The sequence below is a fragment of the Vicugna pacos genome, chromosome 24, assembly GCF_048564905.1.
Source record: "Vicugna pacos chromosome 24, VicPac4, whole genome shotgun sequence".
NCBI lineage: Eukaryota > Metazoa > Chordata > Mammalia > Artiodactyla > Camelidae > Vicugna > Vicugna pacos.
This window is the reverse complement of record NC_133010.1, coordinates 13,977,682-13,992,453: the sequence shown is the minus strand read 5'-3', so window position 1 is coordinate 13,992,453 and position 14,772 is coordinate 13,977,682. Positions and strand designations below refer to the sequence as shown.

The 14,772-nt window shown below is 41.6% G+C and overlaps 2 protein-coding genes across 2 annotated transcripts in view; one reads left to right on the top strand and one right to left on the bottom strand.

The window, feature by feature from the left end:
- The window catches only part of DSG2 (desmoglein 2), a 35,642-nt gene that overhangs the window by 2,536 nt on the left and 18,334 nt on the right, over window positions 1-14,772 (top strand). The window contains exons 2-3 of the mRNA XM_031690314.2: window positions 10,733-10,768; window positions 12,026-12,160. Of these exons, the coding sequence (XP_031546174.2) occupies window positions 10,733-10,768; window positions 12,026-12,160 (171 nt within the window). The remainder of the gene's footprint in view (window positions 1-10,732; window positions 10,769-12,025; window positions 12,161-14,772) is intronic.
- B4GALT6 (beta-1,4-galactosyltransferase 6) overlaps window positions 11,698-14,772 on the bottom strand; it is a 124,027-nt gene continuing 120,952 nt past the window's right edge. Inside the window, exon 9 of the mRNA XM_031690316.2 lies at window positions 11,698-11,882. Coding sequence (XP_031546176.1) covers window positions 11,870-11,882 — 13 coding nt within the window. The 3' untranslated portion in view covers window positions 11,698-11,869. The remainder of the gene's footprint in view (window positions 11,883-14,772) is intronic.

Below are 14,772 nucleotides of genomic sequence, written 5' to 3'. Positions count from 1 at the left end.
GTTCAGCATTTTGGCTCCGATGTGTTGTTGGAAGTATAGTTTTTCTTGAAGAGTGGAAAGCAACTCATCTGAGAGAGTAGTTTTCCAGGACACAGGTTGTTTATAGAAGGGAATATAAATTGTCCTGTATATGGGTCAGAGTTCAGTTGCAGATCACAGAATTCACTCCAGCCAGTTAAAGCAAGAAGAGATTTATTTCAGGGCATTATGTTGACTGCATCAGTGTGGCAAAGACTGGGGAAAGAGACTCTATTCTGAGCTGTCAGTAATGACTTCAAAGCCATACAGCAGAACCCAGGCACTTCTTAGGGAGCTGCTGCCTCTCCTGTGATCAGGACCCATCACTCCCTCTCCACAACGTGGAAACAGCCATGATCCAGGTGCTACTTTTGGTGCCCCAGAACCATGCCGTGTCTGCTAGGATGCATAGCTATGAAATGCACCAGGACCCTGCTTCTTGGCACCCACGAATCTAGTGATGGACGCTAGAGCCAGAGTAAGATTGCTACAAAAACCCTGGTACATCCACATCCATGCTTGCCAGCGAAGACAGGAGACACATAGCTTCTGATTCACTTCCTTCTTTCACATCTCATGTAAATGCCGATTGGTTGTACCTGAACCACATTCAGAACCTTAGCTGCTGGAAGCCTATGCTATGTGATTTTTAGCTTTCCTCTGAAGTTCAGGGAGACAAACCAGAGGGGAGATATTGAGTTGTACCCACAGAGATGTCACACAGTCATTTAGCCTAACTCTAGCAAAGTGGGAAATAGAGGCAATTTTGTAAATAAAACCAGAGAACCCGTCCTCTTCAAGAGTTCTTTTTGTGGGATCCACCAACTCCCAAATGGTCCATAGATAGAATTTAGAAGGTCCTTAGACATGGCTGGGAATAAAATTGCATATCTATTTTCACTGATGTCTAACTGAACTTTAGTATTTCTTTAAATTAGTAGTGCAGGAAAGACACTGCAATAAAATTAGCAGTACTTGTGACTTTAGGCAATAGAATTCACAAATATTTTCACATCCTACTACAGGTGTCTCAAAATACCATTTATTCTCATTACTAATAGACTTCCTACTGTATCTTATTATATAATGTGTTGATGATACAGTACATGACATGACTTCATCACAAATTGGTGGGGGATTTTTAAATAAGACATAATGACCCATACCCCACTGCCTCACTTTAAAGATCCGCTCTCCTTAGACCCCAAAAGTGCTAACATCATCATCTTTTAACACCATCAGTTGTCTCTTTTTTCAAATGTCTCCTTCCTTTGCTTCCGCAGTACTCTGCTGGGGGTCCTTCCACCCTCCGGGAGGCTGCAGTGGTTTTCCAGCCCAGCACCGTAGAAGGACATCACATCACCCGGGGACACATCAGATGTGGGTGGGAGGAGATAGCAGTGGCTGAGAGGGTGCCCACTTCGGGGGGTGTGCGCCTAACCCCTGCCTCCCTTTGAGCCGCAGCGCCCGACTCTTCAGTGTCTACTCTCTCTCCTTCCGACTCAGAGGATTTGCCCAGGGTTCTAGTTCAACGTTTCTGTAATCTGTGCCCTGAGACTCACATCTTTCTAGCCTCTCAGACTTAAAATGTTGGTACCTTCTGACCCCTTCCCCTGTCTTCCACACACCGGGCATGGCCAAGAGCTAATTAATACTGTCCCCATAAAGACTCTTGCCTTTACCCATCCATCTATTGCCGGTCCTCATTACATCTCCTCTGGCTTATTTCTTTCATCTCCAAACTGTCTTTTCCAAAAGAGTACAGGTACTCCAAACAATACCCCTAATCAGAAGCCGGCAGTGACTCCCTGCTCCTCGTAGGATCAGGGAAGATCCCGAGCGCAGCTCTTTGTGCTCATCTTCGACTTGCCATCCTCACATCGTCTCGGCGTCAGACTGCACGCCTTCTGCACTCCATCTCCGTGTTCTGGCGCGTGTAGTCTTTAAAGCAGGTCATTTCTTTCTGCCTCCTATCTGCTCCCTCCCCTAAACGTCTCCCAGCTTCCCTACAAGGAAGTAATTTCTGCCTCTTCTGAGCTCCCCGGAACTGCTTTTGCAGCTGCCATTCACACAGCAAAGTTTTTCTACCTCTTAATTATAATAATTTATGTGCACTTTATCCCTCCTGCTAAACTAAGCTTAGGAGCAGGATCTATAGAGCTCAGTGTGCTGGACCCATAAGTATCTTTTAAAAACCTAAGAGTTAAAGTATCTTTCTATGTTTGGAAAACGCTGGAATAATAATCTGAATTTCGTTTGTTTAGGAGAGACATTTTAACGCCCAGATAGGGTGAGCGATAAATTTTTGTTTGACTCTTAACACGTTCAGCAATTACTAGCTGTGCTTCGACTGTATGCCAAGTGCTCTTCTGGGAGCTTGGGAGCTGTCCCACCACGGTCATGGAGCTTACAGTGGGGCAAAGGCGGATGTAGTGGAGAGAATTCAACATTTTTTGAGCACCCACTGTTGTGCCAGTAACTGGATTTAGTGAATGTTATTAATGGGTAAAGCTGGGTAGAACCCAGGTTCCCCCCGAATGGGCATCACTGTGACCTCCTTTTACAAGTAGTTTTCTGTAGTTAGTCATACATAAGGCCTGAACTTGAGGAACTAGATAATTGGTTTAGTTTCATTACAAGTTAGAATCATTCTAGAAAGTAAAAAAAACAAAAGAAGAAGAAGAAGAAGAAGACGAAGAAATGTGAACTGAGATTTGCCTAATTTCACAGTCTTGCAGAAGTATTCTTTCCACTTTCTAAAACCATCGATTTTCCCTGTTGAATTTTCCCAGTTCACTTCCCTTAAAGCCAAGTGAAAAATGCCTGTTTTCTACTTTGGACCTGGGAGTCTATTGTTGGTCAGTTTCTGGTAGTTCCTGAAGTTTGACTTACTGACAGACCAGTGCCATCTAAAGGTACAAAAGGACAATCTGAAGCCCTTGGTCTTAATTAAGCCTTTGAGGGGAAAACAATCTGGTTTTCTTTCTTCTATTTTTTAGTGTAATTTTCAGGAATATATTGCCACCAAAAGGTGGAAACAGCCCACCATTTTTGTCTAAAAAATTATGTGTTATACAGGTGTATGTGAAAAGATATGCAGATTTATTTATATTTTGCCTGATTACCAAAGCGTTTGTAGCAGTTATAGAAAACACCAATAAAATGGCAAAATGGCAAAATAGTTCAAAAATAAATTCTTAGGTTCAGTATAACTTAGGCTAGAAGACGAGGTTTGAACCAGAAGAAAACAGTTTAAAGCAGTCTTACTGTAGTTGATTACTGCTTGTAAAGCGGAAAATCTTCTTGTGATGGGAGTAACTCAGGTGCTGAATTTCCTTATTTGGAATATGTGGTTTCACACATCTCTGTAATTAAGGGCTCATTATCCAGTCTGTGAGTTATCCAGGCTCAACCCTTTTCTTTGGTACACTGTGATTTTTCACAATTATTTTCAAAAGTGTGATCTCGGGACCAGCAACATCAGATTTTCATACCCCACACAGATGTACTGAATCAAACTCCAGGGTGGGGCCCAGAAGTCTTGTATTTTAATGAGGCGATTTCCATGCCACTCAAGTATGTGACCCACGGTTAATTAACATCCCTATTAGAAAATAATTGGGAATGGAAAAGATTAAATATGAAAAAGCCTACTTTTAGCTGTTAGGAACTCCGATTTTTTTTTTTTTTGTTAATGTTTTAGGGGCCAAGGAAGTTGACACTAAATAAAATAATGTTGACTTTTTTGGGCCTGCAGGTTGTCTATGCCAAGTTAAAAATAGGAGCTGTCCATGATTACACAAAACTTCATTTGAAATGACAGTTCACAACACGATCTAACAGCTCAAGTGTAGCACAGCATTGCTAAATCTGTGTTAGGAGATTTTTGGCATCAATAAATGTTTCCAAGGAAAATATCTTCCCCTTTGAAGCTAACTTCAATATGACTCACCCAAATTCGTATTTGTTACGTTAAGATTAGCCCAAACATCTGAAGAGCGGGCAAAAGATTGTGATCTGTCATGGAATTTATTCTGTAGTTCTTTATAATTCTTTATTAGTATGTTGAACTTAATAAAGTATATAATGTTACTATCTAAAATTCACATTTAGAGTTGAAAAATTAAAGTTCAAAATCTGCTTTTCTTGGCTGTTGGGTTTTTTTAAATTAGCAGCCATGAAAACGAATATAATTATATATTTAAACTAACTGTTGAGTGACATTGCCGTAGGAATTATGCTTATGTGTGGGTCATTTAAGAGTTGGATTTTTAAGTTGGAATTTTCTAAATAAGGTATGATGTTTAGCCATACAATAAGAAATTTTATAGACCACCTCCCCTCCTTCAAAAATAAAAAAAGATAAAGAAGAAAAGAGTACGATAGATGAAATTCTAAGATAAATCTCACCTGTGTTAGGTGTATCAGGGTAGCTGACCAAAATCCCTGGTCCACCCTTCCTACCCTGGGTCACCTGAACCCCTCTGACTGTAGCATTGCAGAGGTCTTGTGAGACCTTCTTGTGAATAAAGAGGCTGCTGAGGACCAGTGCTGTCTACACAAATCGAAAAGTTAGGATATGTGATCAGAGGAAATAAACAAGAGTCATCCATGGCCTTTCTTTTATCTCATTTTCCCCCCCTTTAAGTTATTTTAGCCAAAGCTGAAAACACTTTTAAGAGTGGATTGGGGGTAAGTAAGCCAGGGACCCTCCAGGCAGTTTCTGATTCTGCCCTCTGTGCAATGAAAGGGAGAGACGAAGAATTTTAAAACATTCTGCCTGGTTGGAAGAGTGGGTAAGAAGGGGAAATAGCAGTTGTTTCTGTGATTGTCCAGGGATGGGCGTGAGCTTAAAGAGGCGGCAGGCACGTGCTAGGTCACCCCTATCTGGGCCCTGAAGATCATCCATTGACCACCCTCCAGACCTTCTCTGTGAGGTTCTTTCTGGCTGAATGGAAATAATAAGCCATTATAATGCCTCAAAGTTTAAACAGTATTTTAAATTACTTTGGACCCTCTACATCTCATCTGCAATAAGTTATCTAGTAATCTGAGATATTAAGGTTTAAGGGGTCACCTCACCACGGACTCATAGAATCACCAAAGAAAGTTTCAAAATTATCTACTTAAGACCAACAACCTGTCAGCCAGGAGGAGCTGTCATTCAGTGACTCAAGGTCTCCAGGATTCTGTTAGTTAAACTTATCAAGGTAACTTCAGAACAGGAAGTCATTTCTAAGGGTGCGACCTTGGAAACAAATAGCACATTGATTGGTTGTTTTTTTCAGTGATATTTGACCTTCCCTCTTGCCTCTGCCGAAAAAAAAATTTTTTTTCTTGTCAGTTACCAAGAAGGCCAGTTTTTACAGCACATATATCTGATCTAATGGGAGAGCTTTTGAAGGATTTGTCTGGTTCAACTAAAAACACTATTTCTTTGAATATAGAGACTAGAAACTTACTTTTCTTCAGTCTCAAAAGCGTGTTGCATGTGACATTTTTCTACCACTAAGTTCCATATGAGAAAAAAAGAGTTACAGATTTCGTAGTTGGGAGGTCATCCTGTCCAGGCATCCTTCCAATGCTTGAAACCCTTCTGTAGCATCTGCACAGGACATCACTCAGACCTGCAGAACTGAGAATGGTCAAAGGGAAGTGGGACGGAGTGGGAATGGAGGACAGAAGACAGAGTGCATCCATTATTCCGTTTATATTGTCTGCAGTATGCTACCAGTCTTCAAATTTACAGAAGTCCACAGTGTCCGGAACTTGTGTGACCTTCTTGACCATAGTTAACTACAGTAACTTCCAATCAGACAAACATGGTCTAAATTCAGGTCTCTCAACCTTTGCATTTTGCTATTTCGGGAGGGACTGCCCTGTGCATTGTAGGATGTTGAGCAACATCTCTGGTCTTTGCCCAGTAGATGCCGGTAGCACTCACCACCCGCTCAACTCTGATTTGATAAGCAAAAATGTCTTCAGACTTTACCAAGTACCCCAGGTGACCTCAGGGTGGCAGGAGCTGGGGAGGGAGAGGGTGGTTAGTGCGTGTGCAGAAAATCTCCCCCAGTTGAGAACTGCTGTTCTAAATTAAGAATGTGCTCTGTGAGATACAGAGTCCCAAGGAAATATCCAAATCATTTACTTTAGGAAGGAGCAGTCAAGATCTCAGCTATTTCCTTAGTCAAATAAACAAACAGTTCCACAATTGACAAAATGTTGGTATAATTCTTTTGGGATTTTTTTGTACCATGAATGTGGACTAAATATTTCAGTTTGTCATGTCATTATTAAGTGTCTGTGAAAACAGGCTACCACAATAGATGCTATAAAATGCACACAGCAGAACTATTAGTTAGATTCCAAGAGACCCTCAGCTTTAGATATGCACATCAGTTTTGGTAACTTTTTAGTGAAGGTACTAATTAAATTACTGAATTTTCACAATCTGAACATACCATGTAACCAGCAAGCAGGTCAAGAAACAGATTACCAGCACCCCGACATCGTCTGCCCTGACTCTGCCCCCTTGACGTCAGCATGGCCTCGTGGCTTGGCTGTTCCTTCCACAGGACTCTGCCCAGCTTGCTCCTGCATCCTATACCAGTCTCTATGTACATGTCACCTCTTCCGAGAGCCTCCCCACAGTCCTAGATCTTTCTCTACTTTAATTCTCTGTCCCTACTTTAATTTTCTTTACAGCTCTTATCACAACCTGTTTTTGTCCATCTCCCCAACATGTAGGAATCAAAGAGGACAGGAATATTCTATTACTTAGCATGTTATAGGAGCTTGGGAAATGGAAGGCATAAATAAATCCAGATTTCAGGAATTTTAAGATGAGGGAAATGCAAGTCTTAGAAATGAGGAAATACCATCGTACTTCTATTCATTGAGTGCCTGCTCTGTGCCAGTCATTGCAATCAGCCCCTTTACGTATTAGTTCTTTTAATTTGTGAAATAACTCTGCGAAATGGGTATATTAGTGAAGTTGCTTTCAGATACAAGTACCAAAACCCAACTAAAAGATTAAATTAAAAGAATGTTTTCTATCTCATAAGAAATGGTCCAGAGATGGAGTGGCTCCAGATTTGACCGATTCTATAATTCAAAGATGTTACGGCTTCGATTTGGCTTCCCTGCCATTTTATCAGCTTTCTACTCATGGTCACAGATGGCTGTCACAATTCCAAATGTCACATCCTTGCTCAACAATCTGTAGAAGGAGGTAAAAAGAGAGGCTGTGCAAATGCTTGTCTCCCTAGAGAGGAGAATCTTTTTTCAGACTCTTGATGTTTCATTGGCCAGATTCTCTTACGCGTTGTTACAGACTGAATGTTTGTGTTCCCCCAAAATTCATACGTAGAAGCCCTGACTTGCAACGTGATGGTTTTTAGAGGTGAGGCCTTTGTGAGTTAATCATTAGGTTTAGATGAAGTCATGAGGATGAGGCCCATGGTGGGATTCGTGCCTTTGTAAGAAGAGACACCGAGTAAAAGAAGTGTGTAAAAAATTTATTTAAAAAGAAGTGGGTGCTGAAGCCAATACTGTATGTCAACTGTACTTGAATTTTTTAAAAAAGCATTTAGGGAAATTCTCAAAAATCAAATGCTGCCATAACAATAGTAAAATTAAGTGAGGTAAAACCCCTTCAGAAGCAATGGGTCAGTGAGAAAACAAAGCATGCTAGATGATGGTTGAACCTGGGTGTTAGCTATCTGGAGGTCATTGTACTGTTCACTCTGCTTGTGTATATACAGTCCTCCCTCTGTGTCCCAGGGGGCTGGTTACAGGGTCTCCTCAGATACCAAAACCCACGGATTCTCAAGTACCTTGTGTCAAGTGGGGTAGTACATTTTACTCCGTATCTGTGGTTCTGTATACACCTGTTCTACATCCGCAGGTGAGGACTGACTGTGTTCGTAGTTTATAAGTTTTTAAATTGTTAAGAATAAGTAAATTCATGAAATAAAAGATTCTCAGCGTTCAAGATGTTAGCGATCAAGAGTGACCAAGTTTCCTGTGTTAACTACCGAGGCAACAGTGAGTAGGTGGGCTTCCTTGTCTATATCCCTACATGAACAACTGATACTCCATGTCCCATCCCACAACTCTGCTGCTTCGAGCGTGATTCAAGAACCTACCACGTCGGCATGCATCATCTGAGAGCTGGTCAGAAATGCAGAGGGGAAGGCTGAACTCCAGGCGCACTGAACTGGAATCTTCATTTTAACAGGATCCCCAGGGAACAAAATACACGTTAAACCATATGATTTTCTGCATTTCTTAACAACGAACGTCTAGAAAGTACATTCCAGTGAAAGTCGATGACGATATCCTTATGAAGAGTTTACATTTGACTAGAAGACTATAAATTGCTTTTTTCTCCCTTCATATCCTGGGGAAACACATGATATGTGGTCAGAATAATTGCATTTACTCAAAGAAACAAAGAAGAGGAAACCAGTGGTTAGGAGGCTGTGCAAGAAATACATTACATTTTAAGAATGTGCCCTGATGATGTGACACCGAGGAGTCTTGGATCCAGTCCCTAGGCTTTCCTTTTGGAAATTCCCACCAGAGACACGTGCAGAGAGGAGTAATCCACTCAGCATTGCTTTCACTTATTTTTATACCCTGCCACCTTTGAAAGTACATAAATTTGGGGAGCACAACTTTGTTTAGCGGTATCTCTGGCTATTGCTAGCTGGGTAAACTAGTAATAGGGAGCGTGAGGAAGGAATCATTTATCTGACCATAAAGTAGAAAATTAGCCACAGTTGTTCATCTGCCCTAGAAAGACTCAAACTAGAGGCTGAGCATCCACTATCCTTAAGTTCCTCTTTGCAAGGGTGGCAGCGGGAACACGTACTACAAGTTGGAGGAAAGGAAGGTGAAGTAACCACGTGCAGAAAAGTCCCTACAAGAAGCCTTCAGGGGATGTACGTAAGCGAAAGAGGCTTAGACATTTGCAAGAAAGGTCTGCCTTCCGTGATTTACCCACTAAGGCTTCATGGATCCATGTGACCCGAGGTGCACATGAAAAAGGGAAACAAGACTGAGAAAAATCCAAATTTAAGACAGATTGAAAAAAAATACATAAATAGCAGGTGGGAAATAAAGGCAATAAACATAGACAGTTATTTCAGTTTGGATTACAGCTGAAGAAGGATGTCAAGTAGTAGAGTCAGTGTCAGCAGAAACAGGAAAAAGTTTTGTTTGCTTGTTTTTAGGATGAGTAAGGTCTAAGTATGTTTGACTAGCCAATGAGAAGGAAATAAAGACGTCTGATTAGCCAGTAGCGAGTGAAGATGAAAGATCAGTGGAAGGAACAAGTTTCTTGAGAAAGTAAATGTGGGAGAGTAAGTGAAAACTTGAAAGTAAAGCACACAGATGATGGTTCACCTTGGAAAGGCATCAGGACTCCACGTCCTTAAAGAAAGAAGGGAAGGAGAAGATGATCGAGATACAATCTCAGTCAAATAAAGCGTGAGATCCTCTCCTAAAAGTGAGGAGGCTCAGGAGTGCAGTCAGTGTGACAGGAGCACCCTCTGGAACTTTGGGATGGTGTGATGGGGATACAATAAGAAAAGCAAAGATAAGGTGACTGCATAATTTATGAGCTAATGAGCACACTTTTGAGAATCAAAGGATGCTAATAAATGGGATGCCTGCACAGCAGGACTCTCCTGGGCAAACAGACATGTTGGAAGTCACCCTGGAAACCAGCCCATACCCCGAAGGAGGGAGCCTGGATGTGTGAGCCTGTCTAGCCCCCTCCAGCCAAGTTGTCAGCACAGAGTTAAAGAGAATAATAGTGAGGCTTACAGAGTTGCGGGCGAAAGTGAGGCAGAAATATTAGATCAAGAGAGTGAGGACCCCTGAGTCACTGGGACGGCGGGCAGTAATCTTCTAGCATTGGTCCGTAGAGTTGTCTGCAGGGATGGAACCGTTCTTAAGCCTCTTGCCTCATGTGGCTATTGAGCAAATGAATTATTAATGTCAAATAATTTAAGCATAAATAGCCCCATGGGGCCACCATGTTAGAAGTGCTGGTTCAGATTAAGCCAAGAGAAAAGTGAGGCCAAGAGGAGATTAATGGACTATAGAGAAAGTGCAGCAAAAGGCAGTAGGGGAGTTTGCTGTGCAGGTGTAGAGTAAACGTACCTCTGCTCAGTTCTGTGCAGTGTCAGACCAGAGTGCTTGATAAGAGCCAAAGGAACAGCTGGTGGGACTGAGGAAGTTGAGGAATGAAGTCTGAATGTGGGCAGTCGTGTGGGGGACCCCTGGGGGGGTGATGGGATTTGTGGGGGTACACCTCACACTAAAGGCCTTGAGGAGAGACAAGTGGGTCCCCGAGAACTCGAGGTGAAAACCACAGCGTTAGGGGAGAGGGAGAAGGGGGTGGCTAAGATTTAAAGAGGAGTGTTTGTTTTTCAGATACTGTGTTTTGAGTTTCCTGGAGGAGGCCTTAATGCATCCAAAAAAAAAAAAAGTAGATTTCTCTCGTGGTCCTGGTCATGGCAGGAAAGCAAGGAGGAAAATTGTCATTTGTTTCCCTTTGACAAAGGAGGGGAATAGTAGTTTTAAACCGCCCCTTATTTTAAATGTCTATAATGTCCTAGGTGGTAGGCTATTCATCCACAAAGTATTTAAGCTGAATTGAGTGATAAATTGTATTAAACCACAAATAAATAATTTTGTTTTCCAGATCTGCTTTAACTTTGGAAATGGACTCCATTTAGAGGTAAGGAACCAAAGAAACTATTTCTGTCTTTTGAATTTAGAGGCTTAATTTCATGGAAGATAACTGTGCTTTACCAGATTAAAGAGGCGCCCTCCCTCAGACTCCGCCATTCCCACTCAGACAGGTGCACAGGAACTTCTTTCCAGGGGTGTTTATGGCAGCAGTTTTTGGCAATCTAAATGTCCATCAATAAGAGAATGGTAAAACAATTTACGGTACATGGAAGAATGCCCATGATGAGGTACTGAATGAAAAAAAAGGGGGGGCAGAATGAGATATACAGTATATTTCCATTTGTATTAAAAAGGACCTTTTTACATGTGCAACTGTTTGGTCATAAGAAAAGATCATAAAAGATATTCATCAAGCTGTTAACAGTGAATGCTTTATGAAGTATGAGCGAAAAAATAAGAGGTTTTACATTATAAACGTTAATGTTATTTTAATGGTTTACTACATATTTTAACTCTTTTAATTATAGAAGAATTTTTTCAACTAAAAACAAAGAAAAAACTTGATGACCTGGTGAATACCAGTGTAAATAGTTTGAAATAAAATATTTGTTATACAGAACAACACAATGAGTAAAATGATAACCTTAGTGTAATAATCATTTCTGATCTTTACGAACCAGATCAGCTCTATTGAAATTTTCCTTGGGTAAAATATACGTTTATCTGTTAAAGCCTAAGTGAGAATTAATGGCATAGCTTTCCACTTGAAGGTTCTGAAAACCAAAGATGGACAATTTAATCCTTTAACCTCATTCTTAAAACAGGAAATTCATTAACTGACATTTTGACTGGTTTCAGTCAAATTGATATCAACAAGTTACTAACATTTAGTCTTAAAACATTAGTAATTCAACACATTAGTAAAGCACCACAGAAAGATGAAACTTCATTTTCAGTTAGGAAGAAAAAAAAGACTTGATTTGGTGTGTTAATTTTAATTTGCCCGTTTGTAAGGTCATTAAATTATTCTTTAGCCATTTTAACTCTTCACTCTGGGAAATCTTGTCTTACTGATAAAGAACTGCTTCACTGGTTTGGAGACAATCCTTTCAATTCTGCAGTTTGCTGGAGTGTGTATGTTTCCTCTTCAAAAATGAAGCCTGTTGAGAAATGTGAAATTTATACCTTAAGATTGGCACAGCTGTTTCTAAAGTTTTAGTAAGTAAATTTCAGGATGCTGTACTAATCACACTAATTGTCTTAAGGTGCCTAACAATTTTTTTGCCCTATTTTATTGTTGCAGGCTTTACACTCAAGAAGTGAGAATGAGCAGCTTCCTAAACATACTCACTTAGTGAGGCAAAAGCGTGCCTGGATCACGGCCCCCGTGGCCCTTCGAGAGGGAGAGGATCTGTCCAGAAAGAATCCGATCGCCAAGGTACCCTCTAAAGAGGAACAGGAAATGCACGCACATTCCTCAAGCGTGCTGTGAGGGCTTTTGCGTTCACTTTAAAATTTTAAGAAAATTACATAATGTACGTACTGAGCTTTTTAATATTCCAGGTGTCTTTGAAAATTAGCAGAGTTTAATTTTAGCAGGTAGTGCCTCCTTGAAGGTCCTCTTCCCTGTTATGGAAGATGCGGCATCATTGTTGAATATATATATATATATATGGATGTACATATATGTGGGGCTTTGATTCAGCCAAGAGTTGAATCTGGTGCTAGTTGAATCTTTAACAGAGTGTTAAAAATTATCCTGTGTTGGGGACAGGGCATTGTTCTTTGACCTACTACCCTCCTAGCTTTCTGGCTGGGGCCCTGTAAATTGGACAGACCAAAAACAGATTAAGAAGAGAAAAACAGAAGTCCATTAACATGTGTTTCTCGCATGTAACACAGGGGAGTACCTCGAGATGAGTAACTCAAAGGTTTGGTTAAGATTTGGGTTTACAGAGCATCTTAGCAAAGGAACAATAAATTTTTAGAGAAGTGACAAGACAAAGGAAAAGGACCGTGAATCCCTAGACGCAGCAAACTGTGGGAAGGCAAATATATGGGCCACTCAGAATAGAAAAAGCTAGTCAGTCAGGTCTGTTCTGTAGATTCCTCTAGTCCTGCCTCCAGGCTGATAGAGATCTAAGGTCTACTCTGAGGTTTACTCGTGATTAACTTTTGTCCTTCCTGGTGGAGGGGTCAGGACATCTTTACAAATTTATGCCCTGCTTTCAGGCAGATAGGGGAAGGGCAGAGAGCTCTCCTTGTGTCTGCTTCTTCTCAATTGCTTTCAGCTCGAAATAATTCTTGTACCAGAGAGGTATATTCTGCCACCCTACACATGAAAAGGAATTTTCAAAATGAACAGAATGTAATAGGCGGTGGGGTGAGCACACATCCTGCCTGCGACACTCCTAGTCTGTGCCCATTGTCCTGCCCTAATCAATCAATAACTCTCCTTCACTTTGAGAGGGCCCTATTTTCTTTGATAAATTATATGGTAATTCTACCAGTACATATCTCAGACTCCGCATGTGCGAAATCTGAGCCCTCGATTTTTTCCCCAAAGCTGTTCTCCGTAAGTTCTACCCACTTCAGTAAGTGGCACTATAATTCCAGCCAGGATTTCAGAAATGTAACACATACTCTCAGTTCTACCCCCGGAATATATTCCAGATCTGCCCACTTCTCTCCACCGCTGCCCACCTTCTCTCCAGTGCCACCCACCCATTCACACGTTCTTTCAATAGATTTCCCTAAAATGCATTGATTCTTTGGGGTTCAGTAAGTGTGCCGAGGCGGGTGGCAGCAGAGAGGAGTCAGTGTCATCTCTGACCTGTGTTCCCAGAAGAGCCCCTGACCCCATCCCCCGCCTGTCAGTCTTGCTCCCCTGCCCCCACCGCAGTCCATTCTCCAGAAAGCGGCCAGAGTCATCTTTTGAAAAGACAAGTCAGAGCGTGTTCATCCCCTTCGTGAGAGCCTGTCAACGGCTGCCCACCGCCGTGGAAGGAATCAGCTGTCCACCGGGCCTGCAGGAGCCCTTGGGATGTGCTGGCCTTGACCTCTCTGACCTCGGCTCCTGTCACCACCCCACCCCCACTCGGCTACCTCCCTGAACACGCTCATTCCAGCCTCTCACCCTCAGCACCTGCCATTCCCTCTGCTCGGAACCCTTTCCTGGCAAATATTTGCCGTATCACAGCATCAAGCCTCTGGCCAAGAGTCGCCTCCTGAGAGAGTTCCCGCCCCTGCCCCGCCCCGTCTCTCAGTCCCCGCAGTCTGTCCCGCGCATTCCCCTCCAGGACACTATGCTGATTCCTCCGCAGGGAGTAAGCGCCCTGAGGGCAGGGGCTGAGTCCTCGGGGCTCTCGGCTCATTGCCTGTGCCCCAGCCGTGCCCGCGTCCGAGAGGCGCTCAGGAAACGTCTGTGTGAATGAGTGAATGTTCATACGGAGGTTTTACCTTCATCTTTCTGACCTTATAAACATCTTGTGAGACGAGCTCCTTAAAGGAAAGAGCAGCTACAGAAGCTGACAGCTTCCTTTTTCCAGCAACGTGTTGTTTTCCTAAAAGCCTTCTGAAATCCCAATTTTTAATTATGGCTTTACATGTTAGTATGTATACAAGCAGTTAAGCTGTTTGGTTTGGTTTGGTCACAGACATCTGAGTCATTCACACATTCTTTCAATAGATTTCCCTAAAATACATGATTTTGGGGGGTTTAATAGTGTTAGCTGTTTTTTACAGATTTTAACTAGACAAGTTGTTAAGAGTAAAATTTACATAAAACTAAAGATCTCGTTATATTTCCCCAACTTTTCAAATTCTCTATTTTGTGTTAACACTGTTAACAGTTTACTATCTTCTAAATCTTATGAAATGCATAAATGTGTATATACATACATACTCTTATATGCATACGTATGTATATACAAACCAACAGTTACGTCTACACACAGTTTGGTTTTATTTTTAACATAAGTGAAATTATATAATGTATATGATCAGTGCATAAAGATCTAGAATACCCTTTATAAATATGGAAATAATATG